General features: G+C 45.1%; 1 protein-coding gene across 1 annotated transcript; it reads left to right on the top strand.

The window, feature by feature from the left end:
• The first annotated feature begins 2349 nt into the window (after positions 1-2349).
• On the top strand, positions 2350-9995 carry LOC122753471. The gene is made up of 6 exons (XM_044000863.1): positions 2350-2722; positions 4440-4825; positions 5007-5167; positions 6007-6139; positions 7802-8484; positions 9843-9995. Exons 1-5 carry the CDS (start codon positions 2350-2352, stop codon positions 7988-7990), a joined length of 1242 nt encoding a protein of 413 aa, XP_043856798.1. The 3' UTR covers positions 7991-8484; positions 9843-9995.
• The last annotated feature ends 3548 nt before the right edge of the window (positions 9996-13543 follow it).

Here is a 13543-nt window from a genome sequence, read left to right on the forward strand (position 1 = left end):
GTTGACCTTTGTTGTAGGAAGGGAGATTTCCAGCTATAGCAATCCCAGCCTGTCCTAGAGGATGAAGAAGGACCCATTACCTTTTCAGCTTTCTGGCTGTACAGGAGACCCTGGCCAGGCTCCGGCCAGACGCAGGATCCTGACCTGGGGCTCTTGCCTTTTAGCCGATGGATGCTTCTGCCCCTGCATAGGTTGCACCACTTTCACTAGGCACCTGCCCTGGCCAAAGGTTAACATGGGCAAGGGAGGGGCAGGCAGGTGATGTCCTGTGCAAACAAGATTTACTTCCCTGTGGTAGCCCAGACAGGGCAGCTGTGTCAACACAAACACATCTATGGAAAAGAGGATCCGGACAGGAAAAAACAAAGAACCTTAGTCATCTTGTCTCCACCCACCCCCTCCCCCATATCCAGATTAGATATATTTTTCCTTCCTCTCATGCAGGGGTACCTAAGGCAGCTCAAGCCATCCTTGCTAAAGACACTCATTTCGACTGCTTCCTTCATAAGTAAGTGACTGATTCTGGGACAAACCTGAGAAGCAAAAACTGAGCCAAATCACTCCTTATGGGGGATAACTCCTTTGGCTTATTAGACATTACTCCCCTTCATCCACTCTACCTACCTTCCAGCCAAATTAGCCCAAATTGTGTCTTATCAAACTTTAAATCTCCCTGATGCTATGCCCGTACCTAAAATTTGACAAACTATCTCTAGTCATTCTGACTTTGAACGAACCATCTTCCATACCTGTTTCCTTCAAGGTTTAGCTTAAGTGTCATCTCATATGTGAAGTCTTTCCTCATTTTTCTAGGTGATTAGCTCAGATTGTCATCCTCCTCTAATTATCTTGTATTTACTTAAAGTAAATGTAGTGTTACATTCCTCCAGTGCCTAGCTCAGTGCCTTACACACAGTAAACACTTGGTAAATGTTTATTGAATTGAATCTCGATTTGGTTAGACCCCTCTTGAGGGCAAAGCTGAGTTGGGGAGCAGGAGATGGGACAGAGATTAGGTTAGAGTTGTAAAAATTAAAACTGTTGCACGTATACAGTACTGTTTACAAGCTGTACAAAAGTTATCTCATTTTGCCTCTCACAAAAATCCTAGAAACTGGTTGCTATTATTATCCCAAATTTACAGTTGAAGAAGCTGAGGATCAAAGAAATTGTGTCAGCTCACACAGCTAGGAAGCATGAGGCAGGAGGTGGACCCTTGAAAGGGGGTGGACCCCTTCAATATGTCAGTACTCTAACCACTCTGCAATATTCCCTACAAGGGATCTGAGAGACTATTTAAGGTCACAGCTTTAGGGTAGAAAGGGCCTTTAGGAGTCATCTGGTCTGACCCCATAATTTTACATTTGATGGAACTGAGGCCTAGGGTTCAGTAGCTTGCGTAGAGTCCCACAGTTACCAATTAACAGGGCCAAGATGTGATCTCAGGGTTTAGGACAGAGAGACTTCAAGGCCACTAATCCAGCTAGAGACCCAAGGGACAGTGGATATGAACAGAATGGGTTAGGTTAGGGCCCCAGAAGTTTGGGGGCGGGTCCAAATGGGCAGGGCACACTGGAAGGGAAGGGCTGGGCCACCGTCGGGGGTGGAGAGGGGTGGAGAAGTTTCCTTTGGGAGAGGGAGTCAGGTGGGGTTCTTGCCCCGCCCCTAGTCGGACTGGAGGAACTGGCCTGACCCGTTCACCAGGGGGCACTACAAGACTGGATGGTAGGGGTGGTGTGATGGAGACACTCTAGCCCAAGTCCGGCGGCCAGTTCCGGTGTCTGTGGTGCCGGCAACCTGAAGCCGGAAGTCAAGAGCCGGGACAGCACCGCTACAGCCCTGGGACTGAGACCACCCACCCACTCGCTCCATTCTGGAGAGGAACGACCCCGCGCTGGCTTGCCTCCTGACCCCGAGACCGCCATTTGGCCCTTCTGTTCCTGAGATGTTACGGACTTCTGATCCTTGACCCCCAGTTCCCTCCTCCCGCCTTGCTCCCAGGAAGCCCTTCCCTCAACCATTTAGTTTCTTTCTCTTCTTGAGCAAACCAGACTCCCCTACCCTCCTCACCGCCTCTGGTTCTGCGCCCTGGTCCCCTTCCCGAGCGCTCCTTGACCCTTAAGGAACCCCTCCCCCATTAACCCTTTTCTTCCCAGCCGCAGAGACCACTCCTCACTCCCTGCAGCCTCTTGCCTCCCCCCCCCTTCCCTCATTAACCTTTCTTCTCGGTACCTGAAATCATCTCCCCTCCCCAACCCCCAATTCCCTTTCCCTCCTTAATCTTTTTTCCAAGCTTCCTCTTTGCCTGTCAGCCTCTTCCTCCCCCCCCCCCCCCCCCCCGCCCTGGACATGAGCAAAGAGGAGGCTGCGGCCTGCGGGGCTGCAGACCTGAGCAGACCCCCCAGAACTCCTGCTGTGGCTGCAGGCACAGAGAAAGATGGGAATGGAGAGAGCCTCGTGGCCCCGAGGAGGTCTCCACCCCCGGGGAGCCCCGAGCCCGGGAAGCCCCAGTGTGCGCATCCTGATGGGGGGCAGGGAGCTGAGGGTCAACAGTCTGCGGGCTCCCCTGAATATCCTCTTATCATAAGAAGCAAAAAACTGGTCCTTCACATGGACATAAACAACACCATCCTAGTGTCTGACAGCGCCACTGGCCAGGGTCCTGTGGCTGCCCTCAACTCCTACCTGAGCACTGTGTGTTGGGGGCGGTTCAACCAGGAGGGTAAGAAGCTTGCCCCGACTATGACATTGCTGCCCGCGGGCATGCAGCCTTGTGTGCCTGTTGACAACATTCATTTTGTGTCTTTGGTGGTTCTTGGGTCTTCCGGTTATTGCAGAGGGTGAGGGAGTGAGTCTTCAGGAGCTGTAAGGAGAGGCACTGGAGTGGTATGGAAGGACTGCTGGACCTGTTGAAATCCTGATTTGACATTTATTCTTGTGTGACCTTAGGCACAAATCACTGAACTCTGAGCTTCAGGTTCTTTTTCTGTAAAATGAAATTTTAACACATGGTTTTGGTAAAGAAAATATTTTGTAAAACAATATAGTGCCATTTTATTATTGTTGGGATAATTGTTAATTGATAATAACTGTTGGGACCTGAGGTCCCTGATGGGTGCAAGTCTAGAGTATTCTAACTAATCCTAGATCTGGTTTCCCTAGAGATCCTCTTCCCCTCCCCCTGGAGCAGGGCACAGCTAATGGGAAAGTTATGGGAACAAGTGAAAGAGTCAGGATGTCTGGGTTCCAGTTCAGGACCCTCTCTTGACTCCCTGGGGCCTTGAGCAAGTTGCTGTGGTATAACTCAGAGCAATTGTTCTGAAATCTGGAGGCCTCAAGGTTCATAGGATTATCGATTAATTGGTAGCAGGGACCTTGGAAAGTCATTGTGTCCTACTACATAGGAAGAAACTGATGGTCAGAGAGGTGAGGTTACTTGCCCAAAGTCACAAGGCAATAAATGATAGACACAGTATTTGAATTGGGTCATCTTATTGAGCATTTGGTGATTTTCCCATTTCACCTCTTCAACTCCTTCAGATTCCTCAGTTACGAGCTATATGACCTTGGGCAAATCACCAGCTCTGTGAACCTCAGTTTATCATCTCCCTCTGAAGAGGGTAATAATAACTATACTACTTATATCACTGAGGAGTTGTGGGGAAACCATTTTGTAAACCATAAAGGCAACTAGTGGTGTGGTGAGTAGAACACTGGGCCTGGAGTCAGGAAGACCTGAGTTCAAATTTGGCTTCAGACACTCACTAGCTATTTGAACCTGGGCAAGTTGATCCACCTCTGTCTGCCTCAGTTATGAAATATATTTATCCCCATGTACAAAATGGGAATAATTATAACGTCTACCTTCCAGGGTTGTTGTGAGGATCAAATGAGATAATATTTGTAAAACATATTACAAACCTTAAAAGAGCTAAAGAAATGCAAGCTATTATTATAAAGTGACACAGAAATGGTTATCACAATTATTATTATTCCCCTCTCAAAGCAAATGGCCCTGGACAAATCACTTAAACTCCCAATGCCCTATGCAACTCTCTTAAACTTTGCAGAAGATTTGCAGATCTGCATTGATAAGAGGAGTTTCCTTGCCTGAAATTCCCTATGTGGATGAAATCAAGTCCATGCAGGAAAAAAAACAAACAAGACTCCCTCTCTAGGTCTCAGTTTCCTTATCTGGAAAATGAAGGAGTTGAAATAGATAAGACTCTGAGATCTTTTCCAGAGCTAATGTGAACCTAGGAATATACTTCCAACTATTGACTCAGCTCTGATCACTGGGTTTGGAGAGAGTAGGCCATCATTGAGCTCCATATTTGAGATAGGGACAGAGATGTCCTCTCTTGCTGATTTTTGGCCACAACTAATCTCTCTCTCTTTACTACACACCCACCCCAGCTCTGGACTCCTTTCTCTTTCAGGTGAATGGCAGTGGCTGAGTGAGTTCCCTTCATTGCTGCCCCCTAGTCCTGATGCCAGCAGCTTCTCCTCGAATTTTGGCCGGCATACCAAGTTTACATCAAGTACCCAAGGACACCCCTTCCAGACACTCTTCTTCCACTACCTGCAGCTGTTGGAGTGGCCTGGCCAGCCCGATGCAGTTTTCTCTGTCCCAGGGGAGAATGGCCGTCATTACCACCGTATACTGCCAGCCTTTTTCAAACTACTGGCTGGTCTTTGTCAGCAAGGCCGCCGCTTTGCTGTCATTTTCCGCACCTTTGGCAAAGACTTGACCTCACTACTTCAGACCACACACAGTGCCCTTCAAGGCCAGCACCCACAATTCTCAGCCCTGAAAGAAGTGGTGGTGAGATGCTCTTAGAGTAAGGGGAACTGGAGTAGGATATTCCTCAAGAGAGGTTCAGTAGCCTGGTGACTGAAGAGCAGCCAGTCTTCCTTAGAACTGGGACAGTGGGATGTAGGGGACCCAGGGGAGATGGGTAACACTGGGGATGTGTGTCGGCCTCAGCCCCTCCCTGTCCCTGCAGCTCCCTGTGGACCTGCGACCCGGAAAGATCCGCTGCAGTCCAAAAAAGGTGACAGTCAGTCGAGGAAAAGAATTTGTGTCCAGTTGGCCAGATGCAAGAGTGGTGTATGATTACTTCAGTGCCATGGACGGCCTGGGGGGCTTTCAGGATCACTATACTTGGTAATAACAATAACAACCCTGAGAAGTTATCCATTGCTATAGATTTACAAAACACTCTCCTCACAACAGCCCTAGGACATAGGTAGTGCAAGCTTTATTCTCGCCATTTTATAGAAACATACTCAAAGAGAAGTGACTTGCTTAGGGTAATAGAAGCAGTAAGTGTCAGAGCCCAGTCTCAAACTCAGGTATTCTGGGCCATTCCAGAGTTCTTTCCACTCCACTGTCTGAGAACTTCCATCTTTGGCTACGCCATGGTCCCTTCAGAGTCAGGGAGTGTGGGGCAGCTCCGGCCCTGGATTCAAGAGGACCCGAGTTCAAAGCTGGCCTTAGACACTTAACACTTACTGGCTGTGTGACCCTGGGCAAGTCACTTAACCCTTAATTGCCTCTCCAAAAAAAACACCAAAAAAACCCAGAGTCAGGGAGTGACCTAGGCCTGAGGAAGGTAGCTAGTAATCCAGTTTTTCCACAGGGCTCCTATAGGAACATCCATTCATCCTCCAAAATATACTTTAGGTACTGTCTCCTTCATGAAGAAGCCTTCCCCAAACACTTGGTGCACAGCAGTTGCTTAATAAATATTTATTGACTTGACTGCATGAGTTGATGCCAGCAGCTCTCGTGCTAGGCAGTCCAAGCAGTGAAACAGCTCATCATGTGTCCTACAATGAAAGCTCCTACCTCTGGAATGGGTCTTGGTGAACTCAAGTAGAATCCCCAAACTAGCTCACCTATCACTGGCATAAAGCCATCCTAGTCCGAAGCTCCATCTCAGGAAGTTTCATGCTCCATGATGACCTCCCCCACAACATCCCCCATTTCCTCCTTCTCTCCAGGTGGTCCACGAACAATTTCTCCAGTCAGGGCGGTAAGCCATTGTGGGTGGATCCCTATGACCCTGAGGTCCAGCACATCTGCTTTGATGATAATATTCGACTGCAGGATGGAGAGAGCATCATCCACCCCCAGGTACAAATAGATTAGAGCATTGGGAGGGAGAGGAGATGGCCTCTAACTCACAGAGACAGGAAGTGGCAAAGTGGATAGAGCATATACTGCTGGGCTTGGAAGGAAGATCCGAGTTCAAACCCTGCCTCATACTTAGCTATATGATCATGTCAAATCAAGACAGTAAGTCAACTAGTATTCACTTTTTTAAAAAAATGTATTTCATTTTCAGTTCTGAATTCTCTCCCTCACTACTCCCACTCTCCTTGTTGAGAAGGCAAGAAAAACAAAACCATCACAAATATATATAAGTAAATCATTACTTATTAAGTGCTTACTATAGGCCAGGCACTGTGTTAAATGCTATGGGGTATAAAGAAAGGCAAAGACAGTCCTTGCTTTCAAGTAGCTCATACTTCAGTGAAAGAGGTAACATGTAAACAACTGTAGAAATCACATATATTCAGGATGAATTAGAGATAATCTCAGAGGGATGTCACTAAAATTAAAGAGAACCAGGAAAAACTTTTTACTGACGATGAGTCTTGAGCTGAGACTTAGGGAAGCCAAGAGGCAGAAATGAGGGAGAGAGAAAATTCCAGACATGGAAGCTGGTCAGTGAAAATGCTGAATTACACACAGTTGGGAGATGGAGTATCATGTGTGAGGAACAGTAAGGAGACCACTAGTTTCTTGGTTTTTAATAGTATTTTGTTTTCCCCAATTACATGCAGAGACAATTTATTATTATTATCATTATTTTATTTATTTTTTGCGTCGCAATGAGGGTTAAGTGACTTGCCCAGGGTCACACAGTTAGTAAGTGTCAGATGTCTGAGGACAGATTTGAACTCTGGTCCTCCTGAATCTAGGGCTGGTGCTTTATCTACTGTGCCACCTAGCTATCCCGCAAAGACAATTTTTAACATTAATTTAAAAAAAAATTTTGAGTTCTAAATTTTCTCCCTTACTCCCTCCTCCAGCCCCCTGAGACAATAAGCAATTTGATATAGGTTATATATGTGTGATCATGTAAGACAATAAGATCACCAGTCACTGTATTTCTTTTTTTTCCTCAGGGCATTGAGGGTTAAGTGACTTGCTTAGGGTCACACGGCTAGTAAGTGCCAAGTGTCCGAGGCTGAATTTGAATTTAGGTCCTCCTGAGTCCAGGGCTGGTGCTTTATCCACTGCGCCACCTAGCTGCCCCCTACTGTATTTCAGAATATGTGGAGGGGACTAAGGTAAAAAGAGCTTTAAAAGCCAAACAGGGGTCAGCTAGGTGAAACAGTGTGATAAAGCACCAGCCCTGGATTCAGGAGGACCTGAGTTCAAAACCGGCTTCAGACACTTGATGCTAGCTGTGTGACCCTGGGCAAGTCAGTTAACCCCAACTGCCTCACCAAAAAAAAAAAGCCAGAGGATTTTATATTTGTTCCTGGAGGTAGTAAGTAGCTAGTGGACCTCTCTCAGCTTCAGTTTCCTCATCCATCAAATGAGGAAGTTAGACTTCTTGGCCTTTATTGTCCCTTCCAGCTTCAAGTCAATGATCCTATGAAATAGAATTAACCTAATTTCATGAGAGACACTCATTCTAAGGTTTGTTCCCAGCCTGCTACAGAGACCCCAGCATATTCTGCCCCCATGAGCTATGTGTATGTGTATATATGCTCTTGGCTGCAGGTGTTTATGGGCCAGGGAGGACAAGAATACTGCACAGTCCCTACCTCTGAACTCTACGGCATCTGCCTAGTGCAAAATGATCTCCTTCAAGCCATTGCCAACCCTGACTACTTCTTGATGACTGTGAGCCAGTGTGAAGAACAGTATGAGAAATACTTGTCACAGACCCGGGCAGACGGTGGCTGTTGAGAAATCTGCTCTGCTGAGGAATGGACTTCCAGACTCCTTCAACAGACAGCCCTCCTGGACTTCCTGGCAAGTTGCCTGCTCCATTTTAATCAAGATAGGGAAGGGGCAGAGGGTAGAAAGGGCCATTAGGTCTGGCCCTCGTCATTTCTGTTGTGGTTCTTGGCTTGGGCCAAGGGGGGAGTTGTAGGTTGGGGATTGATTTCCCCCTTCGCTTCCAGGACCTTGGCATGTGAACCTTTGGCTTGGGTAAGGGGTTCTGGCTCTGTTATGGCCTCTATTACACAGACTGGTGCCCATCTGATTGGAATCTAAACATTAAAATCCAGCTCCAGTACGGAGCCAAACACTGCTCTCTTTTTCTCACTGGCTAGATGGAGTAGACCCATGGTTGGTATGGTTCTGAGAGGAGGTCTTGGGATAAGGTTAACTCCGGCTCAGCCAACACCAGAAGTAGAAGGAAAATGGGTCACCCAGGTGTCCACAATGGGTCTAAGGTAAATATGGAATGGAATGGAAAACATTTACTAAGCTCTTACTATATGCCAAGCAATGTTGGGAAGGGAATAATAGCCTGTAGGTTAGGGTAGTACTGGGGCTCTGGGTCACCTCTATCAGGGGTAGGAATGGAGAGTTCAGCATCTAGCCAGGATTACATATGGAACTAGAACTCTGATGTCCCAACTCCCAGTACACTGTTTTCCCCATAATACTACCCAAACACTTTCTTGGTACTAATGCATACATATATTAATTTTACTAAAAGACATGTCATATATGACATGTGACTCATGTGCAAACTGGGTGTGAGTCAGTCCTGAAAGGATGTAAGAAGATGGTTAGGTAGAATTCATCAACATGGAATGCATCCATCCTGTCCTTGAGGGAAGGAATTAGATATGGATTTTGAAGGTTAGATCAAATATCCCAAAAGGATGGGTGAGAAAAGAGCTAGACAAACTACCTACCACCATTGCCTTTTTTAAATGGCCACCAAATCCATGTCTCCAGCACTGTGTTCTCACTAGCACACCACTTAAATTTTTATTTCTAAGACATTTCTAATTGTGGGTTGTAATGGGAGGGTTCTTAAAGCTACCTCTGACTCAGAATCTTCCCCTTGGGCGTCAACCCTAATTTGACCCCCTTCCTACAGATAACAGTGGTTTCCAAGGCTAGAATTCTGTAGTATGTCTTACTGCCCAATTCTCCCCCCCCCCCCCATGGCCTGTGCTTTACCAAAATCTGTCATTTTTTTTCCTTGGTCCAGTCCTCCACCTGTCATCATCATCACCACCACCACCAAGTCTTTACCTAAACTACCCAACAACCTGATAACTATCCTTCAGTTTGCCCTCTCCTGTTTACCCACCAGCCATCACTGATTGCCCCCCTTCTTCACCCACATAAATGGCTTGCTTTTCCCTAAGCTTATTTAAGCATAAATGAACCATAGTTCTTTCTCTTTCTCTAGCACTTTTAAACTTTTGGAAGCACTTTTACATATGTTCTCATATTGATATTCATAATGGCCCCCTGAGGTAGATGATCCTCTTTTTATAGAGATGAAAACTAAGGCACATAGAAGTATACATTTTAAAAATATCTTTTAAATGTATTCCTCAGGTAGATGATTTCTGATGCTTCTCCGTGACATGGAGGAATGTTGGGTTCTCAAAGGCTAAGCTCATTCAGACAGGTCCTCTGAAGCCAAAAGGGCCTTGCATGTTGGTCTGCTTATGGACTTTGTTTCTCTCAAGAGAGTTATCCCTCCTTATATGGAGAGAGGCATATCGCCAGTGAGCTGGTCAGGGAATAACTTTTTTTTTTTTTTTTTTGCTATCCCTGAGAACAGCTCATGAAACAACTCTTGAAAACCATCTGCTATGAGGTGTAGAAGAATTTGGATCCCCATGAATAGAAGGAGTGCCAACCTCCATGATTTCATGGATTGTTGAAGGTGTTTTTTTCTTTTTAATATAAAATTTCATAATTTCAACAAATAGGAACTAAGGAATAAAATTCCATTTAAAACTGTTCTGTGTTTCCCACCAATTTTTCTTCTGTCTCTTTCAAATTCTACTAACATTGAAGGGGAGGCCAGGAGTAGTTTGAGGGGGTGGGGGATAGGACAGAATCAAGAGATGCTTCACAAAAGACCTGACACCAGCCCTGAACTTTGAAGGGTATTTGGAGAGTATTAGTAAGAGGCAGAGGGGAGTGCATTCCACACATAGAAGCCAGTCTAGAGAGGCATGGAAAGAGGAATGACAGAGTTCAGGGAACAGAAAGCAGGACAGTTTGATTGGAATGCATTATGTGTGAAAGGGAGTAATATCAAATAAGATGGTAAAGGTGGGTTGGAACAAGATTATAGAGGGCTTTAAATGCCAGGCAGAAGAGCTCATTTCATCCTAGAAACAGCAAGGAGCCACTGAAGATGTTTTAGCTGGGGAATAAAATGATTAGACTTTTATCTAAGGAATATTAATTGGTTAGCTTTGTGCTGATTGGATTGGGGAGGAGAAAGGACTGGAAGGAAGAGACCAATGAGAATGATGATGACGATGACGACAACAGTGACAGCTAGCATTTATATAGCACCTATTATATGTCAGCGCTTTACAAATACCTTGTTCAATTCTCACAACATCCCTGGGAGGTAGGTGTGATTATTATCTCCATTTAACAGTTGAAATAACTGAGTCAAAGAGATATGAAGTGACTTGCCTCCCCAGAGACACATAAGCTAATCAGTGTCTGAGGCCAAGTTTGAATTTAGGTCTTCCTGACTTTAGGCCCAGTGCTCTATCCACTCTGCTGTTGAAATAGGTGAGGTAAGAGGAGATGAATTTGGGTTAGTGGCTGTGTAAAGAGAGAAAAGGGATTGAATGTGAGATGTTTTGAAAGTAGAACTGGTCACTTGGTAACAGAATTGATGATTCTGGAGTTGTGAGTCTGAGTGACTGGAATAACGGTGGTGACCTTAATAGAAATAGGAGAGTTTGGAGGAAAGATGGATTTGGAGATAAATATGAATTCCATTTTGCACATGTTGACTGAAATGCTAATGGGGTATCCAGGAGATGTCCAGTTTGTACAAACTGGAGCTTGAGAAAAATGAGAGCTAAACAGAGATTTGGGAGTTAACTGCATAGAGATGATATTTGAACCTATGGGAGCTGATGAGATAGTTTTTTGGTTTGGTTTTGTTTTGTTTTGTTTTTAGTGAGGCAATTGGGGTTAAGTGACTTGCCCAGGGTCACACAGCTAGTAAGTGTTAAATGTCTGAGGCTGGATTTGAACTCAGTTCCTCCTGAATCCAGAGCCCGTGCTCTATCCACTGCGCCACCTAGCTGCTCCTGTTTTTTTGTTTTTTTGCAGGGCAGTGAGGGTTAAGTGACTTGCCCAGGGTCACGCAGCTAGTAAATGTCAAGTGTCTGAGGCCAGATTTGAACTCAGGTCCTCCTGAATCTAGGACCGGTGCTTTATCTACTGTGCTACTTAGCTGCCTTGAGATAGTTTCTTGTTCTCATTTTTTCTTCACTTTGCATTAATTCTTATAAATCAATATAGTTCTATGTATTCCGTCCTAATTTTTGTTGTTTAATGCTTGAAGCACAGTGTCTGGCATATGACAAATGCTTAATAAATACTAGATGACTGACTTTATAGCTTGCATTGCTTTAGCACAATTTATTTACAATTTACCATATAAATCATTTATAGCTTTTCTTGTTACAAATAAGATAGGACTCAGAGAAATTGGATGAGTCGCCCAAACTCTCAGAGCTAGTTAGTGGCAGGGGAGAGACTGGGACCCATGTTTCCTGCTTTATCCTCACTCTGGTACTTGGTAAAGTCACAATTTTTATGAATTTTTTTCCTCATCTGTAAAATTAACAGGATGGATTAGATCAGGGGTTCTTAAGTTTGTGTCATGGACTTCTTTGACACTGATTGCTGAAGCTTATAGATCTCTTCTCAGAGTAATGTTTTTAAATGAATAATGTAAAATGCAGAGGATTACAAAGGAAACCAATTATATGGAAATACAGATGTGATTTCCCTGAAATTTACATGGACCCCTGGTTAAAAAGCCCTCAATGAGATGATCTGTAAGGGCTCTTCTAGCTTTAACTCTTTTCATCTTGTAAATCCTAGCCCAGGGTGTATTACTCTACAACATGCTTCACTGTTAGTAAGCATTATCTACTGTGTGCTGGACCCTGTGGCAAAGACATGTTCTTCCCTGAGAGAGAAGCAGGCAATGGGATCAGCTGGTCTGGCCTCCCTGGCCCTTAACATGCCTTACAAATCACATTCCTGGCTCCCCATACCTCCATGCAAACACCTCTTCCCCTATCCAAATTTACCCACCCTTCAAAGGTGTCCTCCTCCAAGAAGTCTTTGGGGATCACACCAGCCTTCTCTGGTTTGCTGCCCCAGTGCTCCACTGTACTTGTAGTTTGTTACCCCCAATTTCACAGTCTACTCAGTCCTGCCTTCTTGTGTTCCCTTAACCATTCCTGTCATGAGTTTTCCCTTTCCCACTATATTGTGAGTCCCACCCTCTTCACCCAACAGGTTCCTATCCTTTGTTCTTTTCCTGTCTCCTTCCCCACCCTCACCTAGACAACCTGAGCACACAGGTGAATCCATACTGATTACAGTGGATTGGGTTCTGGATTTAGAGTCAAAAAGACCTAAGCTTAAATCTGAGCTCTTTCATTTACTAGCCAGATGACCTTGAGCAAATCTCTTAACCTCCTTTCGTTTCTCTGGGTATAAAGTGAGGGGGTTGGAGCAGATGATTTCTTTCTTAATTTTTTTTTTTTGGTGGGGCAATGAGGGTTAAGTGACTTGCCCAGGGTCACACAGCTAGTAAGTGTCAAGTGTCTGAGGCTGGATTTGAACTCAGGTCGTCCTGAATCCAGGGCTGCTGCTTTATCCACTACCAACTAGCTGCCCCCAAGATGATTTCTAAGGTACCTTCTATCTCTATGATTTTGCCAATCCTAATAAACTCCATCCCCTTCTCTCCTTCCGTACCTTGCACTGGTCTAGGGGCCTGACCACTGCCTTCTGTAAAAAAAAACCAAACAAACAAACCTCAGTGATGCTTTATAAAAGGCATCCAGGTACAAAGCTCTGTGCCCTACTGACCCTAGGGAGAGAGGCCAATCAACAGAATCCAAAGGTCTCCAACCAGACTACTCTTTTTTATCGCTTATGGTTAAGGATTTTTTTCTTACTTAGAAGTGAAATGGGGGCGACTAGGTGGTGCAGTGGATAGAGCACTGGCCCTGGATTCAGGAGGACCTGAGTTCAAATCCAGCCTCAGACACTTAACAATTACTAGCTGTGTGACCCTGGGCAAGTCACTTAACCCCAATTGCCTCACCAAAAAAAAAAAAAAAGTGAAATGTTTTCCTACACCACCTACCCTTTGCTCCTACTTCTGCCCTAGCAGAACAAGTCTAGTTCTAGTTCTTCCTAATTGTGGTTAAGTCATTTTGAATCGTGTCTGACTCTTTGTGACATCATTGGGGTTTT

The sequence above is a fragment of the Dromiciops gliroides genome, chromosome 1 (genome assembly GCF_019393635.1).
Source record: "Dromiciops gliroides isolate mDroGli1 chromosome 1, mDroGli1.pri, whole genome shotgun sequence".
NCBI lineage: Eukaryota > Metazoa > Chordata > Mammalia > Microbiotheria > Microbiotheriidae > Dromiciops > Dromiciops gliroides.